This window comes from Halyomorpha halys, unplaced genomic scaffold, assembly GCF_000696795.3.
Source record: "Halyomorpha halys isolate HHAL.00 unplaced genomic scaffold, Hhal_1.1 Scaffold607.1, whole genome shotgun sequence".
NCBI classification, from domain to species: Eukaryota; Metazoa; Arthropoda; class Insecta; order Hemiptera; family Pentatomidae; genus Halyomorpha; species Halyomorpha halys.
In genome coordinates, this window is record NW_027116321.1 from 915,150 (window position 1) to 935,714 (window position 20,565).

The 20,565-nt window shown below is 31.7% G+C and overlaps 1 protein-coding gene across 2 annotated transcripts in view; it reads right to left on the reverse strand.

Annotated features, from left to right (window-relative positions):
- The window catches only part of LOC106684726 (junctional adhesion molecule B-like), a gene marked incomplete at its 5' end in the record, with an annotated part of 75,420 nt that overhangs the window by 47,998 nt on the left and 6,857 nt on the right, over positions 1-20,565 (reverse strand). For both annotated transcript variants that reach the window (XM_067053125.1, XM_014426970.3), the window contains 1 exon segment: positions 15,443-15,653. In XM_067053125.1, coding sequence (XP_066909226.1) covers positions 15,443-15,653 — 211 coding nt within the window.

Consider the following 20,565-nt stretch of genomic DNA (forward strand, 5'->3'; position numbering starts at 1 on the left):
AAACCACCCATATCCGTATCTTGCGACTTACAAAACATTGAAAATATATTGAACATTGATAGTGAAGCCAAATTAAACATACTATATATTTATATTTACAATACATTATATGTATGTTGTGTATTTTGATACATACATATAATGTATTGTAAATATAAATATATAGTTATAATATTTATAACTATGATTTATTTTCTAATTTGTTGTTACTTTCATTACTTAACATTTTTACTTTATTATTAATTAGTTTCTTAGTTTATTACTTTAAATGAGTATATCAGTTATTTCCCCCTCTACTTGTATGTGTTATATCACTTTTAATCTTCATTTGTAACATTTAATTTATTTTTTCTCATTTACATAAGTTTTTTGTACAACAATAAAAATAATTAGAATTATTATTATTTGGTAATCCTACCAGATCACCTTGGAAACCTGTGGTTTAGTAACATTACAAAATAATATACCCCTTACCCTTCAATCGGTACAGATTTATTTTATATATCCTATTAATTTTTGGTTTCATTAAACCATAAACCATAAAGTTGGACTAAAATTATCAAATCAAATTTTAGGTTACCAGTCAGTGTGTTTGATATTCATTCAAAGCCAAAACGTTTCTTCGAATCAATAAAATGAAATGTCTCTTACGCTTTATAGTGCGTATATATTATAAACAGAATAATTAACATTTCATTTAGTACTTCTGTTTTTTGTGAACCCTATTTTTAGATATTCTTAATTAGGTCAATTTATAGTTATTTTTACATGAAAAGTTTATCATAATAAGGCGTTTGCAAAAGCCACTTTTTGCCAAAAATAAAGTTTATATATTGTTGTATGATTGTTCACGAAGCCTGTAATTATTTGTTTCAAAATGGATATATTTGGCAGTTTTTAAATTTTTTCCCCGTAAATCTTTTGAAATGCTGTTAATATCTTTTTTTCTGAACGTGAAAAACTTTCGGAACCTTTTGTTGGTACATACTCCTTTTGTTTAAAACAAATACAATTTGGTTTTACAGTTTTTCTTCAAAACGTCACATTGTGAAACTAATTGTTTTTTTGTTTAAGAAACGAAAGTATCTAATAAAGCTAGAACCTAATTGCTAATGTAGCATCATTAAAGCCACCTATCGTCCGATAGAAAAACGTACCACCTCAGCGACCTCTTTAGGCAGAAAGAGGTGACTAAGGTGCAAAACTGTGGAGGAAGAGAGAGCTATTTTTTCCCCTCATCGAAAATCAACTTCATCATGTTCATTCAAGAAGCGGTTCCCCGGCAATGTAAGAAAAGGTAAGGGAGAAAAAGGAGAAGTAGAGACAGGTGCCATCCACACCATTAACAATAAATTTGAGTAAGTTCACCTCTAATTTTCTTATCTTGCTTCAACCTTGATCTTTATAATATCTCATCAACTTATCATCCGCTTCAAGTTCAATAGAACAAATCAAAATGTTTTCATTTTGCAACACCGCCCAAAGCATGTAAATGATTCAATAGATTTTTTTCCCTTTCTGTTCATGTTAATTTGTTTCAATAAATTTTGAAATACAGTCATCACTCATAATAACCCAACCAGCACCCAAAACTCGAGTAACGCCTGACCTTAATTTAGTTTTATTTAGAACAAATAAGTATTTTTCTGCTATCTCAATTGGACTATTATATACGTGGCGAACCGTTTTCGTAGGTAATTAAAAAATATAAATAGAGAAATATTTTCACGAACACAAAGTGATAAAGAACATTTCTCCGAAAGGACAAAATCATGCAAAGGAGTTGACCACTTTGCGGTTAAAGGATCAGACAGTAGCAGCAAAACCTGGACAGCTGAGTAGAAACTAATCGGAGAACTTCAGCAGAGAGAAGTTTAAAACTCTTTTTAAAAGGATTCTTCATCTACCCCCGACCGAGAACTATCTCTTACTCCAGGGCTTTCTTCAAAGGAATAGAAGAGTAGTTGAAGAGTCCTAAGCGGAATAATAATGAAGAAAGGAGGAGTTTGTGCCGGATTATGAGGAAGCAATCCCATTCAAGGCGAGTGGAGCGGATTTCGACAGAAGGCAGTTGTAAGAAAAGTTTGGAACTCGATTCTGAACTTAGCCTAAATAAAAGTCAGTTAACATGGACTAATTGGACACCAATTTTTACATAGTTCGATTTAAAACTTTAATTTTTCCTTTTTAAAAATTTTTCTGAGATGATTATATTTTAAATAAAACTGTTAAAGCCACCGCAAATTGACCAAGTCCTCTTGAAGGAAGCTCAATAGAAAAACAAACTGGTTCAGATATAAAAATTTATTTGGTGAGGCCAGCTATTCATATAATTATATAAACATATAATCTAAATAAAACATTTAGAAATAAAAAAATGAATAGGAATTGAAATAAAAGGGTTTTGAGAATAAACAAAATGAATAAACTAGTTTACCAAATTAATATATATAAACTAAATCACTAGGTGAAGACTATTTACTATGGTGGCGACTCCACTGGAACAGAGGCGAGAAGAGACTATCATGCTGAAGAGAGAATGATCTACTCAGATAGATTAGAAAAATACATTTCTGTCTGTTACAGTAGAGAAGGGCTATTTATGCATATTTATTGACGTTTTACTCCCAAAGTGGTCAAAAATTAGTGGGCCCACGTCTATACTGATTCAAAATAACATATTAAACAGTAGAATTCTATGTAAAGTTAATTATCATAATTGAAATCATAAAACGCAGTGGACTATGTAAATCAAAATTAACTGACATGATGTATTAACATAAAAATGGCCACGTATGACCACACACAGAGTTGTGAATTATAACGATCAGAATACATTTAAACCACAATGGCAAAAAAAAACAAAAAAAAAAAAACGCTAACAAGTTCTGATAGTCAGTTATATTGGTGGCTGATAACAACTGTTGTTTGACAAAGCCTGCTAAACAAACCTTAGTTTCTCTCACTCTTAAATTGTTTTGTTTTTTTCGGTTGACTCTACAGACCTTGTAGATCTTTGGCCGCCCAAACCAGCCTTCTCCACGCCTGCCTATCTTGGGCTACTGCTTTCCAGTTTTCCGCATATACATATATGGATTTGCCAAAAGTTGTTCTCGCAAAACATGAAAGTAGGTTAGTGTTTTTTACACTAAAATCTTCAGTTAAATAACCACATCTCCCTCTTTAGTTAAAATAATCCTAGAAAACTGAGGAAGCAAAACAGCTTACCCTGCCCGTACGTGGCACAAGGTAAGCTAAATGATACATGAAGCTCTACCAGTGACTGTCGCAGGATAAACTGTCAATGGGTTAAGTGTTCACATACGAAATAGAAAATATTTTATTTAATTATATCTGGAAAATTATTAATAATTAATGTAAACATTTAATCAATGAAGTTGAGTTAATTCTTATAAATTCTTCACGTTTATGAGCTGGACTCGCGAGGGAAAGGATTTTAGTTATGTAAAGAATGTAAATAAAAGTACTATTATTATTAGTTGCTAACGACTGGGCTGGCGAGGTGAATGCTATCATAGAAGAATGAGATCGTGTAGGTAGTAAAAAAAAAAAAATAGTACGATTGACTTGTTAATAATGAGATTCCACGTTTCGAACCAAATTGTAGTTCGTCAGCTTAAATAAAAAGAATTTTTAGTAAAATTTTTTTTACCGTAACTATTAATGCGGTCTCAATATTATCAGTTTATTATTCATTCCTATGCCTGTTATTATACTAATACTAACTGGTATAACTCTCTTATTATTTATGATTTGGTTTGGTTATAAAATCTTTATGATTTGTTTAGATTGTAAAATATTTAAAATATCGTATGCAGGAACAAATAATTCTCAATGTATTTTATGAAGCTCCCACCGAAATTTCAGAAGAGAACATCATATTGGCGAGGCGTATGAAATCCTGGCAGAAGTTAACGGGTCTAAGGACCTCTTGTTGGCTGCTTGAAAGGAAGAGGATTTGGTACAGCCTCAAGACGGCTCTCATAAAGACCAAGTTGGCCTCTGTGTTTTCACCCCGACACCTCCTTCAGTTTTCAAAGAGTCCCTTCGCTCGACTAAGCACATATTGTTTGCATTGCCTTTTCCCCTTCTTCAGAGCGCGATGTAAAACACATTACCAAGAATTGAGACATGTGTATAGAATTATTAGAAGAGTTCTCCGATAGCAATGCAGAAAGAAATATAACGAATTTATAGCGTACAAATCTCTGTGTAATGAACCTTAATATAAAAACTTATATTAATTACCTCAAAATAAGGTACTGTCGATAATTTATATGGTTGCCATTGATTTACAATTTTTTTTTTTTAATTTTATTATTTCACACTGATACATAAATTAAGGAGTATTTTTTTACCAATGTGAAATAAAAATACCTAATGCGCCGGGAGAGAGGTGCTGGGATTCCGGAGTCCTGTCTTGCAATATACACATGAGTAAAGAGGATTGTTTTGGGGATTCCTTCGCTGAATGTAAATATTGTATGTAGGCATAATCGTGTCCTACATGATTTATTTTGTTTTTGATTTAATAGGTTTTCTTGAATTTTTATATAATCAGATGGGTGACCTCGTCATGGCATTCTTTCAAAGAAAATCTGTATGTAAGATGACTCTATAGCGCTACCAAGAATCAAATACAAGTAGGAGGTACTCCCAAAGAGTTTTTTATTTTTATATCACATGTGTACACACATATTCCTAAGTTTTAGTTGGTTGGGGCAAAGGTATACCAATATGTATATATTTGTCACAAAGTTACTTTTTCCATTATCAGTTACACCACAGTGCAATAAATACTAAAGTAAAAGATAGAATATACGACGAGAAGATGATTGGGGGGGGGGGAGACGCACTTGTCAGAATATAACACAAATGCGTTTAAATAACTTATTTAAGGGTTCGGCCATAATTTTTAGCGTTCTTCAGGGCTATGAACAGAACAAGATAACAACCAATGAATACAGAAAATATAAACAGAATGACGTAAAGTAAATAATTGTACAGAATTTAATTAATAAAATTAAAGTAATGATTGAAGTGGAAAATAAAATATATATATAGGTAATTGAACAATATGTAAAATAACATCATCAAGGAAATAAAATAAAAATTTAAAGTTATATAATACAAAGAAATTTGAATATTTTAATTAATTAATAATTTAAAAATTGAAATTATGGAAAGAAAAACTAAAATTCAGAGAAAGAAAATATATGTAAAAAATGAAATATGTAACCATAATATTAGATAAAGAATCAAAATTTATGTTACGTTTAAAGAAAGAAATTAATAGAAAAAAAAATTGAAAACAACAATAATAGTATATGGTGAATATACCTAATAACGTGAGTAAGGAAAATTAAGAAAAAAAAAGAATAGGAGGGGGAGGAATTAAAATATACCTCCCTTTATTTTACCTTCCCGCCCCTCCTTTTTTTTTATTTTCTTCATTTTCTTAACCCACGTTATTAGTTATGTTCACCATATATTATTGTTGTTTTCAATTTTTTTTTGTTGTATATTGTTATACATACAAACATATTTCTGAATGGAAAGCATTCCACTATTATATCCTCTTCTTAGTACAGCAGAGTGGTACAACAATATATATACTTAATATTTTACCTCTTATATTAAAAAACCTAAGTTTTATCAATCCGGTTTTTCCCTTGAGAATAAAGAATAACTGTAGAATATAGAATGGGTATCGAGCTTGTGTATTTCTGTCTGGTAAAGTAATAAGAGCTGGTTGCTGGAGACTGGATATTATTAGGGGGCCTCGAATAACGGATGGAGGAAGTCTGCCTTCCACGGCCCTGTTCCTCTATAAACATGGAGGACGAGTTTTTTATATCATACTGCAATCTTATGTGTATTAATAACTACGCCTATATTGTCTTTTAAGTCTTTTCGGGGAATATTTAATAAAAGAGGGTAAACAAAATATAAAAAGTATATGTGTAAACTATGCAAAAGAGTAAGTGTAATATATGTAAACAATATTTAACAAACAAAGTCTTCTATTCCTGGAAGAAATGGAATATTTTTGGAATTCATCAAGTTATATTTGTTTAACTAAAGTGATGTGGGTGACAGTAAATCCTAAAAGCTTAACAAAATATGAACATAAAGTGGTTAAAAAATAAAACAAGCGTACATGGGTAAAAAATTAATTTTGTTTTCACTACACCTCTCTGATCTCTACAATGGAACGTCACGATCCCTTTGAAAGCACTTTGAGCTATAAACAGAAAAAAATGTTCAAAATTTTATTAAAGAGAACATTGTACAGAGATTCTATATGATCAATACTCCAGATAATGAAAAGTATAAAACTTTTTTATGCTATTTAAAATTTAATTTACTGATTTGTTATTTGTATCTTAGACCAGAAATTTCAGATTCATAACGACGACAATTTAAGGTTTAGACACTTGAACAGAACGTTATGTGGAAAGTAGTAGTTAAATTTTCATTCAAGGAAAAATACGTATTTTTCCTAATCTGTTACGAGAAACTTTTAAACATTTATGCATTAATAGTATTATCAATACCTAAACAAATTATTAAATTCGTCCTCTAACCAATTTTGTAAAGAACAGTTATTTTTTCTATATACAACTGATAACTATTATATTAAAAATGATATATACTATTCATATATACATACACTTTCAATTATATTTTGAAAGGTCTGGAGATGGCAGGTTTTTCGCTTACCTCATATCCTAGCAACAGAAGTAATAAAAAAGAAAGTTTATTGCTACCTGAAGTGGTAGGAATTCAATAAATGTTGTGGTGATAATTCAATTTCAAATGTAAATCGGAGCGGAAGATGTAGTCAGACAAGTGTAAAGGAATCTGAGAAAAAAAAAATTGTGAAAAACTATCCATTCTAGTTCTTCTCTGATTCCAGACTTATGTGCGATTGAAACAAGAACGCCATATTTAAATGATAATTTTGATCTGGTATCAATGCGGTCTATTTTTTTAGCGTAGAACTATGGCTACGTGATAACTGCCCGATATGCAACTGCTAAGAAAAGGAAGATATCATTCAGTTCTTGGGAGTCTATCACAAGTACAGTACAAAACATTTTGGGAAGCGGACCTCCTATCCAGAACAATTATACAGCTTATTACAAGGTTCTATTTGGAGAGCTCTTAGCAACTATTTACGACGGGCTACACTGGAAAGAGCTCCGTTGGTTAACATGTGAGGGATCAATGCCCTACCCCAGTTCGTTAATGCTTGATGCTTATTATAAATACCACATTATAGTTTTAAATCACTGACTCGATGATTTTTTAGGCTTATAGCTTTTTTTTTTTTTTTATGTTCGGTTAGTTATTGCACACAGCCTTCAAAAGACGAATATTTTTCCATTGTCTGTATGTTTTTGTATTTTGTATGTATTGTTTGGATTGATAATTTTTTTTTTTTTTAAAAAACGTATTTCATTCATTCATATAAATCTATAACCGAAAATTCAGCTGACAGCGAACGTGTGTCTGCTTCCTGAGATGTTGGGGAAAGAGGTTTTGGATGAGCATAAGAAAGTAGCATAACAGATGCTGGCGTGTCTGAAAAGTCTCGACATACCTAGATAATTCGAATTTAAATATTAGTTCATTAATATATTAATTATTAATTTTTTGTTTGAGAGTGGATAATTTCAATCAAGGAGTTCTCAATCATAAAAATTGTTAGTCATTTTCCAGTAAATTGTAACCATTATTTCTCCATTAAGAGCAGGAATCGGTTTTTATTTCTAATTTTAGCTTCAAGCATAGTATATAGTGTAACACATTCATGTTTAAAAGCCTTTTATTAAAGAAATAAAAGTAAAATAATTCTTAAATATAAGTAGATTGTCAAGGTTGCGCAACCCTCACCATCTACTAATATTTAAATCTTATATACATATATAAAATAATTCTTATTCAAGTAAAAAATTAATTGATAAGATAATATATAATTTTATATAAAATATTAATAATGTTTTATTTTTATATTCATTTTAATATTTTTTTGTTGTAATGGATTGTGCCAAAAGCGGCCTACGAAATAAGTCAAGAATTTCAAAAGATGGCAAAAGTTGCAGCTTAAAGAAAGCCGAAAAGAAGCTTAAAGTCCAAAGCCATGACAAATATGTTGACACAACTCAAAGAAAACAAGGAACAGACAAAAGGAAGGGGGATAAGTTGGAAGAACAAACACAATGAGCTTCAACACAAAAAACCTCACGGCTGAATATTTTTATAGAATAGCGAAACAAATTGATTCATTGTTGAGGGTTGATATGCTATTTTCATAAAGATATAAAACATGATAATCGTGTGAATTAAATAACAATAAAATCAAATTAAATTCATTAATAATATTTTTTTGTTTAATACAGAGGGTCGTATCTGAAATTTTACTACAGTATTGTGACTTTGAAATATTTTTTTCCAAAAACGCTTCAAGGTAATGAAATAACGAAGTTTTGAAAATGTTTAAATTTATGAGTTTTAGGTACCATGAAATAATTCCCATTAAGGGCAGTTGTTACACCATAAATGTTTAATCAAAGCATCGATAAAAATGATTGCGAAAAAGTATGAAAAATGTTCTATAAATACAGTATAAGTTTGATAATGAAAAAAAAATGAGTAAAACCTAATTGTTTTACTCATTTTTTTTCATTAATAGTTTCATGACACTAGAGGGTAGTACTCAACTCTCGCAATATTCCACCTGAATGGGTTTTAGTTGTGGAACGCGATTTTATAAACCCATTTTAACTGACCGGCAAGCATATAATTCCCTAAAATATTTATATGACTTACCATCAGACCTCCATTCCATTTTGCAGGATAACATGCAGACTGTTGGGTTTTTTAATCACTCAAACTTTACAATAACATTTTATTACAGGTTCTCATGTTGCAATAGTTGGACCTCTCGTCTATTGGGAGCGGAAAGCTGCGAGATGCCAAGCAACGAATTCGTGCGAACGCCGTTCATATGAACTCCTATCTTCCGGATTCGTAGTAGACGAGATGTCTCTTCAAAAAGGTTTTCTGAAGAAGAATTTTATGTTTGGGAATTATCATCTTTGATTCATCGACGTTCCAGGCACAGGCTATATCGATGGAGACGGAAAATGTGGTTGAATCGCATTTACGCGAAAAGAAACGGGTTCGGTGAATTTGAATTTGTCCCAGTAAAACGCGATCGGTTCGCACTTCGCACCAATTCGGACGAAAACTAAGGAACATTATAGACGTAGTGGACGCCGTCCCTATCCAGTCACGTGTTAGGATCTTTCGGGTGTTTTAGTGCGAATTCGTACGAATTGATTTGTTATATCTCCACTACCGGTGGACGAGAGATCTTATACCTTTCAATATAATTGTGGTCATGAATACGAACCCTTGCTCCGTTCAGCGAGTGATCGAGGGTACAGCCTAAACGTATAGAATTAGAAGTTTATCCTTTGCGAATTCGAAAATCAAGGCAATAATGACCCATAAGTGGTTGATGCCATTAAATTATTCAAGAAATAAAAATCATTATCATCATAATTGGCGCGACAGCCCGTAACCGAGCCAAGGCCTCTTCTAGTAGCTTCCGCCAGGCCGTCCTGTCCCCCGCTGCAACTCTCCAGTGTCGGGTTCCCAGAAGGACCCGGACGTTCTTTGGTATAAGCCCGACCATCTCACGTTCGGCCTTCGTACTCTTTTCTTTTATGTAATTTTTCGGATAAGACTTTATTTGGTATGTCATCGCCGCGCATCCTCGGAAAAAACTAAAAAACAAAACAAAAAAAAAAACTCATAACAAACAAATTTCTAAAAAGTTTTAGTTTTGACAAGCAAAAATGAATAGAAAATTACTCGGTAAAAATTCAGATGAAAAATCATATTTTAAATAAAGAATTAAAAGGATCAATTTAAAAGATATCAGTAAATCGTATTTGCTTTATTATTAATTTTTTTCAAAAATAATGGAAATGATTTCTGTCTAAGTAATGTTTAAGAATATTTTACGAAAGATTAAAATATTTTGTGGCTATTCATTTAATTTTCTGAGTAAAGAGATATAACAATAATCGAATATGTATGTGGTACATTTTAGAACAATGAGAATTACCTAGACTATATATCATATATTATTTACTAAAAAGTGACAATCTGAAATTCATTGTATTATTATTATATTGTATTTGATTATTACGATAAATTTTTTTTTAATTATTTATTTATTGTAATTTACAACTGTACAAAATAATACAATAAGTAAATATGTAGTATGTTTCATATACACTTGAAAATCTTGGGAAGGAACCACCCATTGGTGGTACTTCAAACATTAATTTAAACAAGAAGGTCTCGTGGCCATCTTCTTTTCAGACGCCTCGGAGGATTATCAGGGATTGTTAAGGATGAAAGATTAAGAATTAATGGGTTAGGATGGTTAAGGAGTTTGGAATAAAAAGACGCATATCTGGTTTGGGTCAAATCTGCAACGAATGGGATGTTAAGGTCTTTATGAATGAGTTTATTTGTGACGTAATAAGGAGCATCAAGGATTTTACGTAGGATTTTGGATTGTAACGATTGGATGCGGGAAGAATTTGACGGTTTGGTGGAGCCCCAGAGCTCAATTCCATATATTACGATAAAGATTCCATGTAAAAGCATTCAAAGCAAATTTGGAAAAATGAGTAAGCAAAAAGGGCAGAAACCTGTACCGAAGGACCATAAAAAACTTTTTTAGGAGACCCAGGATTACTTCCAAACCTCTGATAGTACAAGAGCCGGGAATTTGAAAAAAAGGCGTTATCTCACCCCAATTTTTGATCACTTTAATGAAAATTAGGTATAATTACTAGTAAAAATTGATGAGTCTGCCAAGTATAGCTAGGGGGAATAAAAATGGCGACTGTTTCAAAACCTTAAAAATACATTAATACATTTTCATTCAAAGCTCTATATCTTAAAAACTACCAACGACACTAGAAAATCTAAGAGAACATTATTTAAAGAAGAGTAAAGTTTTCTGAAATATTAGCTCTAAAAGAGCTATTTACGTCTAATAGTTCTCGAGATATAGCTTTTTAAAAAGCTAAATTTCTTAAAAATCTACTGAAAGATTAGTAGTTAGTTAATTTATTTTGAGAAATCTATATCTCAGGAACTATGGGACGTACAGATGTCTATTAGCACTCAAATTAAAGCTAGTTTAATGAACTAAGTTTATGACCTTTACCTTCGTAGGAATAGTAGTTTTTATGATATATGCTACAATAAATTGATATATAGTTGTTCGAACAATACGTTTGATTTATGAAAAACTTTATTTCAGAAACCATCGGACATACAGATGACTCAAATACCAATATGGCAATACTCAAATTAAAGCTAGTTAAATATACTATAAAATAGTTTATAACTATTTTCTTTGCAGGATTAGAATTTTTTATAACATTTGACAAAATAAACTCACAAAATATTAATTTTTAGTTGTTCGTGTAAAATGTTGGATTTTTGAAAAAATATATCTCTAGACCCATAAGACGCACATATGTCTGCCAGAACTCAAAATAAAGGAAATTTAACTTACTATAAAGTAGTTTATAACACTTATCTTCGTAGTGGTAGCAGTTTTTATGATATTCACATATGAACATAAATTTGGCAAATGAAAATTTGTCCGAACAACTATAAATCAATTTATTTTAGCGAATTTCATGTAAACTATTACTCCTACGTAGATAAATATCATAAAGTACTTTATAGCTCATTAAACTAGCTTTAATTTGAGTGCTAATAGACATCTGTTTGTCAAATGGTTTTTAAGATATAAATTTTTCAAAATAGATTCACTAACTACTGATGTTTCAATACGTCCCATACAACATTTTTATGAAATGTTGCTTTTTAAAAATCTATACCTCGAAAACTATTTAACGTTGATAACTCTATTAGGGCTCATATTTTAGCAAATTTGCTCTTCTTTAAATGACGTTCTCTTAGGTTTTCTTGTGTTGTTCCTACTTTTTAAGATATAGAGCTCTTCCCAATATCTCCTCTTCTTATATCCAAATCTGGATTGGATATAATTTGATTTCTTCCCATTTTTGTTACACTCAATTTTTAATTTTTTACAATTTTTTATTGTTTACTCTTCGAGTCCTTTTTCCGGTTTTCTAAAAACTTTTCATTGACTAGTGCGTCCTATTTTCGGAAATAATTTCAGCTGCTTCTTTTATTTTGATAATATGGGCTGCCTTTCATTATAAAAGATTCCACGATGAGCTGGAATCCAGAATATGACAGTTGCTGTTCCATTTTTATTCCCATCCCTAACCATACATTTTTTATACACGTATTTCCCTAATTACAAAAGACTGATCTACACGACTAGTCTGACCTAACATATGAGTTGAGCTCTGTGACTCTACTATATTTTCGAATCCTCTCGTATCCAATCCTCACAATCCTAATTCCTTCGTAAAATTCTCAATAATTCTAAATTCCCCTTACTTTGGTATAACTAAAATCATCCATAAAGACCTTCATGTTCCACATGTAATCGATCTATCTCGTACCAGATATCAATCCTTTCTTTATAAACTCACCTACTACCCAACCTCAATAGTCTTTAACCTTGCTTCCTCTTCCATTCTTATCAATCCTCCGAGGCGCCTGAAAGGAAGTTGGCCTCGAGACCTTCTAATGTAGAAATATTATTAGAGTGCTACCAAAGGTTCGTTTTCGAACAAGCCAGTTATTACCATTATAATCAAATGTCAAATTTACTAAATGTATTTTTGTGTAATTAAATACATTTAAAAGAAATGAAAATGTAATAGCACATGCAAATCTGGAAAAAGCTCATTTCGTTAGTTTATGTAGGGTTAAAAAACATTTCAAATTTAAACTTGAAAAAATGGACAACTGAGGAACTGATAAAGGAGGTCAGGCTTTTTAGCAGAAATTGACATTGGCTTTGATCTCCTGAACCCTTTGAATTTTTAACTCAGTCATAAGGTTGTAGTTAATGGAGTAAAAGAACTATAAATCAGGCAGGTGCACTAATACAGTTCAGTCCAAATTCGTTGCCAGTTGCGTAGCTCGAGCATTTGAGAGCAGTCATCAAGGATGCACTTTACGAGACCCTAGGAATTATTTAGGTTGGCTTTGGGGTCCTGGATCAGTTTACATAGCAATCGATTCCTTTGGCTTCTGGGGTCATTAGTGCTATCGATTACCCTGGGGAGGGTGTCGGGTTAGAATCTCTTAGGAACCTGATTTTAAGCAACGAAATTGAATGATTTTGCTGTTTGCGTAATATAATTGTTGTGCAGGTGGCGGGTTTTCGATGATTAATAATCTAAAATAATAATGAGGACCAGTTAGTACAAGAGCCCAAGGGGAGTGACATTTCAGCCCAATTTAATGAAAACTATGTATAATTACTATTCAAAATTGATGAGTCTGCCAAGTACAGGTAGGTGGAATAAAAAATGGCGGCTGTTTAAAAATGAAAAAAAAAATTATTCATTTGGTGCTCTATATCCTTAAAACTACCGGCAACACTAGAAAACCTAAGAGAACATCATTTAAAGAAGAGTAAATTTGCTAAAATATGAGCTCTAATAGAGCTACTCACGTTCAACAGTTCCCGAGGTATAGCTTTTTAAATTGCAGCATTTTATAAAAAGTGCACTAAAAAAATCAGTAGTTAGAGAATTTATTTTGAAAAATCTATTTCTCAACAACCATACAACTTACAGATGTCAATTAGCATTCAAGTTAAAGCTAATTTAATGTACTATAAAGTAGTTTATGGTGTTTATCGAGCCTAAGAGAATATTATTTAAAGTAAAGTACATTTGCTAAAATATGAGCCGTAATAGAGCTATTTACGTTTAATAGTTCCCGAGATATAGATTTCTGTTGCTTTTTAAAAATCTTTATCTCGGAAACTATTAAACGTAAATATCTCTATTACGGCTCATATTTTAGCAAATGTGCTTTCATTTAAATGATGTTCTTTTAGGCTTTCTAGTGTTGTTTTAGTTTTAAAGGTTTTGAGCTCCGAACAAAAAATTATTTTTTTTTTAACGTTTCGAAACAGCCACCAGTTTTTTATTCCCCCCTATCAATAACTGGCAGACTCATAATTGGGGTGAAATAACTGCCTTTTTTTCACTGCGGCTATTGAACTACATCTATGTAACAGACAACAGATGAATTAAGTTACCTCATTTACCTTTTCTTGGAAAGGAGTTGATTCTAAAAACCAAAATTATTCTAAAGTGATTGGTTAGGATTAAGTGACAAAAATATTATTTAAGGTCACTTATGTACTTTTTTGGAATTTGTATTTTCTATTTACTTAATTTCGTCTGTTTAGTAAATAAGTGAGGTGAGTATAGCTTCCTCATCATTTCTACCGGCTGAGAAAAATATAATATAATAGAAATATTATGTGTATATGTAAACATGATTTATATTATATTATACAAATAAGATAGCATAACAATGTTTTTATTGACTAGAATCTGTTATTTATTAAAGAGAGTGAAGTTTTGCAAAATTTCTGAAGTTTGAAAAATCATAAGTTTATAATAAATAATGTAAATTACCAAATTGTACGGATTGTTATAATATTAGTAAGACCATTTCAATGCTTATTTAGACCATAGTTTCTCATTCCATGTATAAGTAAACACAGATTCTTATGTTTGAAGTCCTTTTTAATATCCTTGGCAAATAGTGAATCTACGTATTGGCACAAAATGCTACTTCTTCAGGCAATAGAGTATTAAAATCATATAAAAATAGGGTCATTATGCGATGTAGGCAGTTTAGTACACATGCTAAGTGTAAGAGATATCTGGAAAAATTATTTAATTTTAAGAGTAAACAAACACAGAAAAGGGCTAGTTTAGGCAGATTTAGGGTCTTCATTCTGCGAGTAAAAATATATCATTAATAATAACATTTCCATATCAATAAAAAAAATGATAATAATAAATATACAATATGGAAGTATGAAATTGTACAGTTCACAGTCTCATTTTCTGTAATTGATATTTGTAACTACTATTTTGTTTTTATTTCATTTATTTGTTTAAGTTTGAAATTACTAACAAACCTTATAAATAAAACCGATATGGACTTACGCCACTCAGGTGTAGGTATTCTGCAAAAAATACCACCTTCAGATCATTCAGAACCTTTCAACCAAAATTCCTCCAAAACTTCACTCACAGTCCCTTTTACAATAGTAACACATCATTACACAAAGACTTGGACATACTACTTGTGACTGACTTGAGGGTATTATCTCTGTGACGTGAATTTATTTTAACAGTCTAAATCTGTTTAAAATGATTAATTTGCAAGCTATATCACTTACCTACGACGTTGAGAGTGATGAAATGGCTCATCTTGGGTTCGGTGCTGACCTGACACTCGTACTGGCCGCCATCTCTGTCTTGTACGTACTTGATCTGGAGTGTCCAAGTATCTGTCTTGTCGACGAGGAAAGCCTGGAACCTGTCGTCTGCGATGAAAGTGTAGCGGTCAACAGTCAGAATGTGAGCGTCCCTTCGCCTGATCCAGGATACCTGTAAAAGATAAGCAATGGGTCACAAACAGTTTTTAAAGTCCATGTCCTTTTCAATTGTTCAACAGATATAATCAAAAAATAAAAATCCCTTAATATCTATTACTAAGCACACACATACATTGCTAATTCTAATAGTAATATAACAAAAAAAATTATGTGGAGTTAAGAAGTCCACTAGTTAAGAGTGCTACTAAATACACGATTTTGTTTTGCTTCAAGTAATTTTTCATGAGTTAGTTTAAACTGTTATATTTATTTGCAAACATTGATTTAGGAAATATGTGAGTAGTAAACAAGCTGAATTATGAAGACCATTGTGTGCTATGTTGTTTTATTAAAAAAAAAAAAACATTTGTTGATATTAAATGAACAACATTATCACTCATTAATGTTAGTGCCTTTTAAAACCAATTTATTGTATATGGAACAGTAGGAAACACCTAGAGAAGGAAAGAATTCGAGTAAAATGAAAAGAACCTCGACCATATCAACAGATAATTAAGAAAAGCCCTACAAAGTTTGAGCCAAAAGCATAAAAGAACACAATTAGATGAAAAAGGAATAAGAATTAAAAAGAAAAATAAGAAGCATAGAGAAAAATAAGAACAAAGAGGACCATCTTTTGGGAAGAATTTGTTTCGGGACTACCCCGAATAGTAAAGAGGTAATGGTCAGAAGAGAACAGAAGACAAAGATGGTGACGGAGAAGAGTATGACCTATACTAAACTGTTTCGAAGCCATATCTCTATAAAAACACGTAATAAAAAGTACCAGTATAATATTTGCTAACTTTAGGCATATATGCAGTGTGTCAAAGGAAAAATAAATTGCAGTCTCTCTTTAGTAATGAGAGGAAGGGAATAGAATCTCGCGCAGTAAGCAAAAAATAATGCTATTTTTTCGATGCAAAGAATTTTAAGAATTAAATATTAAAGTTTACTCAGAAAATTGGCTTTTGTTAAATTTCAAAAAACGGTAAACCAATAGCCCCACTAGTTGGGCCAACCAACCAACATGCATCGCTCACAAGGTAGATCTCAAATATTGTAATAATGGTGCGTTCAGTTATACAACTTTAATGAATGTAGATATAATATTTTATTTGTAATAAAAGATATTGGATTATTAAAAATTTTTACCGAAGTAAAAAGTGAAATTTAATTTTTTTAACATTTTTTTTTTCGCCTCGTGCTTCCATATTAGAACATTATTGAATGGAATATTGGGTGTTAGTAAATGTGTAATAAGCTTAAAAAAAACAAACATAAATTCAAGCTTAGAAAAGTAATTAATGTTCTGGCCTCTTTTCTTCCAATATTTTACTTATTGGGATATATTTTTTCCCTGTTTGTTAAATTCGTATAGAGGTATATAGGAGCTGGGACAGATTTACTGGAATAACCTCGAGAGAAAGAAAGGTCTGATAAATGCACTAGAGTAGGATGGAGGGGGTAAAGAGAGGGGAGTGGAGGAGAGGGGAACGAGGCTAGGCAGTAAATTATCGTCCTGTCGAGACTGTTAAATTTTTTTCCATTCTTTTTTCTTTTCAAAAGTCATTATTTATTCACAACTTTATTTCTTTTTCCTCATTATTATTCCAGTATTTGCAACTACTTCACGTTTTCTGCCCTTATTTCTACGTTTAGAGTATGTTGTATAAAATTGGGATTTTTTTGTGAATATTTTATTTAGAGCATTTTTACAAAACTGCGGAATGAACAGAAAATATGAGCATAATTTCGTTAGCTTTCGTTCACTATTATCATCTTTAGAGACTGAATATACATTATTAAAGGATATTTAAGAGAATACATCGATTTGTGGGATATCCAATAGTTTTGAAAACTGTATGTTTTAGATCTGCACTTGAAAGGAAATTAAGCAAACACAAAATTCACACTTCTTAAACGCTATTATTTTCAACGTAAGTTGAACACCCTTATCAATAACTAAACTGTGTGTCCATGCAGGATCTACACGTTTGCTACCTGCCGCAAATCCAAGACTTGTACAAATGCAAAGGAAGCAAGAAACGTCGGTACCTACACACTTGTTTTGTTTCTTGGATTTTATTCGGCTGTTGCAATCGATTTAATCTATTTACTTTATAAAAACGAACTTTTTATTTTAATTACTTATACAGATAAGAGCTTCATAAAAAATCTGTGTCATGTTAATTCAAATTGAATTGCTAAGTTAATTAGTAAGATTTGAAACAATATATTTACACCGAATCGATAGAATTTTAAAATACACAACAACAAGTGTTAATTATCGAATCTAAAGGTTGGGGAAATTATTTAATAAATTAAAACACCAAGAGAACAAACATTCATCTCTTGGCAGTTCTAAAACGATGAAAACTGAAAACAAACGCCCTTTGATTTGGTCTCATAATCCGATACATGGCGGGACGGCAGCAAACCAACTTTTTTATAACTCCTTCCTGGTCATTTCTGACATACAGGGCGGAGGGTTATCTTGAGGCAACCAACCTATTCTAACCATATTGGGAAGTAAAGTTTTCATTTCGTGGGGTCGCTACAGAAATGAAAAAAGTCGACCCCCCAGACCGGATTCGAACGCAGTCCCCAGGTTGAGAATACTAGCGCCTCAATCGCCTGAGCTAAGGATAGCAAAACTCAGGTCAGCTTGTACCAGCCAATACAAATAACCCATCCACATGTTTGCGCATTTGAAAATTCACTATGGGAATGTTTGGAGGCACCTTTATATCAGTGGCCCAAACCGTTGATTCGTGGACCATAGTTGGGTGGTGCCAGCCCAGGGATTGGCCCTGGTAGAATTCGTCAACACATAGTGCTTTAACAATTTATTGTTAGAAATATTTTATTAATTATCTATCCTGATGTTTCAATGCCAACAACACCAGCAGGCAAATGTACAATAATAGTGACTCAAAATAGACTTTTAAGGAACCTAATTTTCAAACATTTTCCGAGAGGGACCCCTTTTAAAAATTAAATGGATAACAAAAAAAAAAGTGGTAACAATTTTTCTTGGCATGGGACGATTTTTTTTTTATACCATCTTACTAGCGAGAAAATGATATTAGTAGCTCTAAGCTTATATAGACTGAATAAACTGATGAAAAGAGAAAAAATGCTGTAATCATTAAAATAATAAAAATAGCTAATTATCAACGACTGAAATCTTTAATAAGCTAGCAAATCTTTAAATTTCATGAAATACTGATATCATCAGACATAATTAAAATATTAAATACGGAACCCTATATCAGATATAAATTAAAAACAATATAGAAACTATTCCGTATTGGAATACTCCCTCAGGCATTTAACACTTTGATACTAAAATAGTAGATAGTAAATCAAATAGTTTGCCATAAGTTTATAAGTTTCCCGAACACCATAAAGTAAAAGTTAGGAACAATAACCACACCGAGGTAGTAAATTCACAACGAGCCTGCTCATACCAAAGCACTATCGAAGTCTAAGTTTTTGCCGCCGACATAACTTTCCAGTGAGGGCAGCAGTATGCCGAGGCATCTGGTGAGTAACTACTTTCCAGTTATTTAACAGAATATGTGCAGTTCAAACTAACAAAAACGCCTGAGCTTAGTTAATTAATAGTCTTAGTGAATTGGGTTTTATTGTTGGTATTTTAATAGAATCTATATATAAGAATTGAAACATTTTTTTTTTTTAAACGTACATCGTGAGTACTAAAGATTTTTTTGATAGTATGCATCGTTTCGGTTCATATAAACTCTTCCAGGTTACTATTTTTTCTGGGAGAATTTATCACTACTCTACTAACTCCAAGGACCTGGTTTGCAATCCGGCTGTGGCAGATAATTATCACGGTTGAGCATGATCTAAAAAAATCACCTCCTTGTATACCGTTGTTCTAAAAAAGGTGCTTCCTTACAAAGTATTGCACCTATGACTCTGCAGGGTCGTATCGGTTCACATTATTATATATTATTATGGGGAATTTATAACATTTATGTAATAAAGCTATTATTATCGCAACAATAACAAAGTCAATAATTCACTTTGGACTTTTATTATTAATTATTTTATTTATTTATTTTATTATTATTTATTGTTGAGATTTCTTGAAGTATATCACATATCTAAAGGCAGGGGAGTGGCATAACACTAGTCTACTTCAAAGCAAAAGTGATGCCAGAAAAACCATCAAAGGAAAGGGAGGTTTACGTTGAGATTCGTGGGAATGTCCACCATTTTAATCTAAACTTAAACAAAAGGTAGCCGGTGATTGGCTCGTCCTTATACCCTAATCCTTTGCCACGCCCCTGGAAGGCACTGCTTTTTAGCTTCACTTGGGCCCCCCGCTTACCCTCCATTATACTCCTTCCTCCAAGATTTGAAGTAGAATAAGCTAGAATAAATTAAAATTAGTTTTATACGGCGAAGAAGATTTCGAAACAGTACAAGCATTGCCACCGTCCCTAAATAGTTTCTTTGATCTAATATAAAAACAAATATTTTGGTAAAAAACAGTGGCTACTCTCGCAGTTCAATAATACGTGTAAAACATGCATGACTAAATTTCTATAAATATTATTCAAATGGTTATAGTGCTCTCAATCATTATCTTTCAAGGGTTAATTAAGTCACTTTATGCTTCTTCCATTCTTTATTATGTTACACGTTTCAAGCTTAAATTAGCACATCTTCGATACTGTAATAAGATATTATCCACAGCCTAAATCACTATAACATATAAAATAGTTTTAAAAAATAACGTATATATCTAAACCACAGAAAAATTTTAACTAATTTTATTATTAGAGAAGTTTGTCAGGGAGTGCGGTCAGCAAAGAACAACATAAATAAACAAAACCATATTTATTTATTTTATGCCGACGTTTCGACCTGAGTTTCAGGTCTTCATCAGG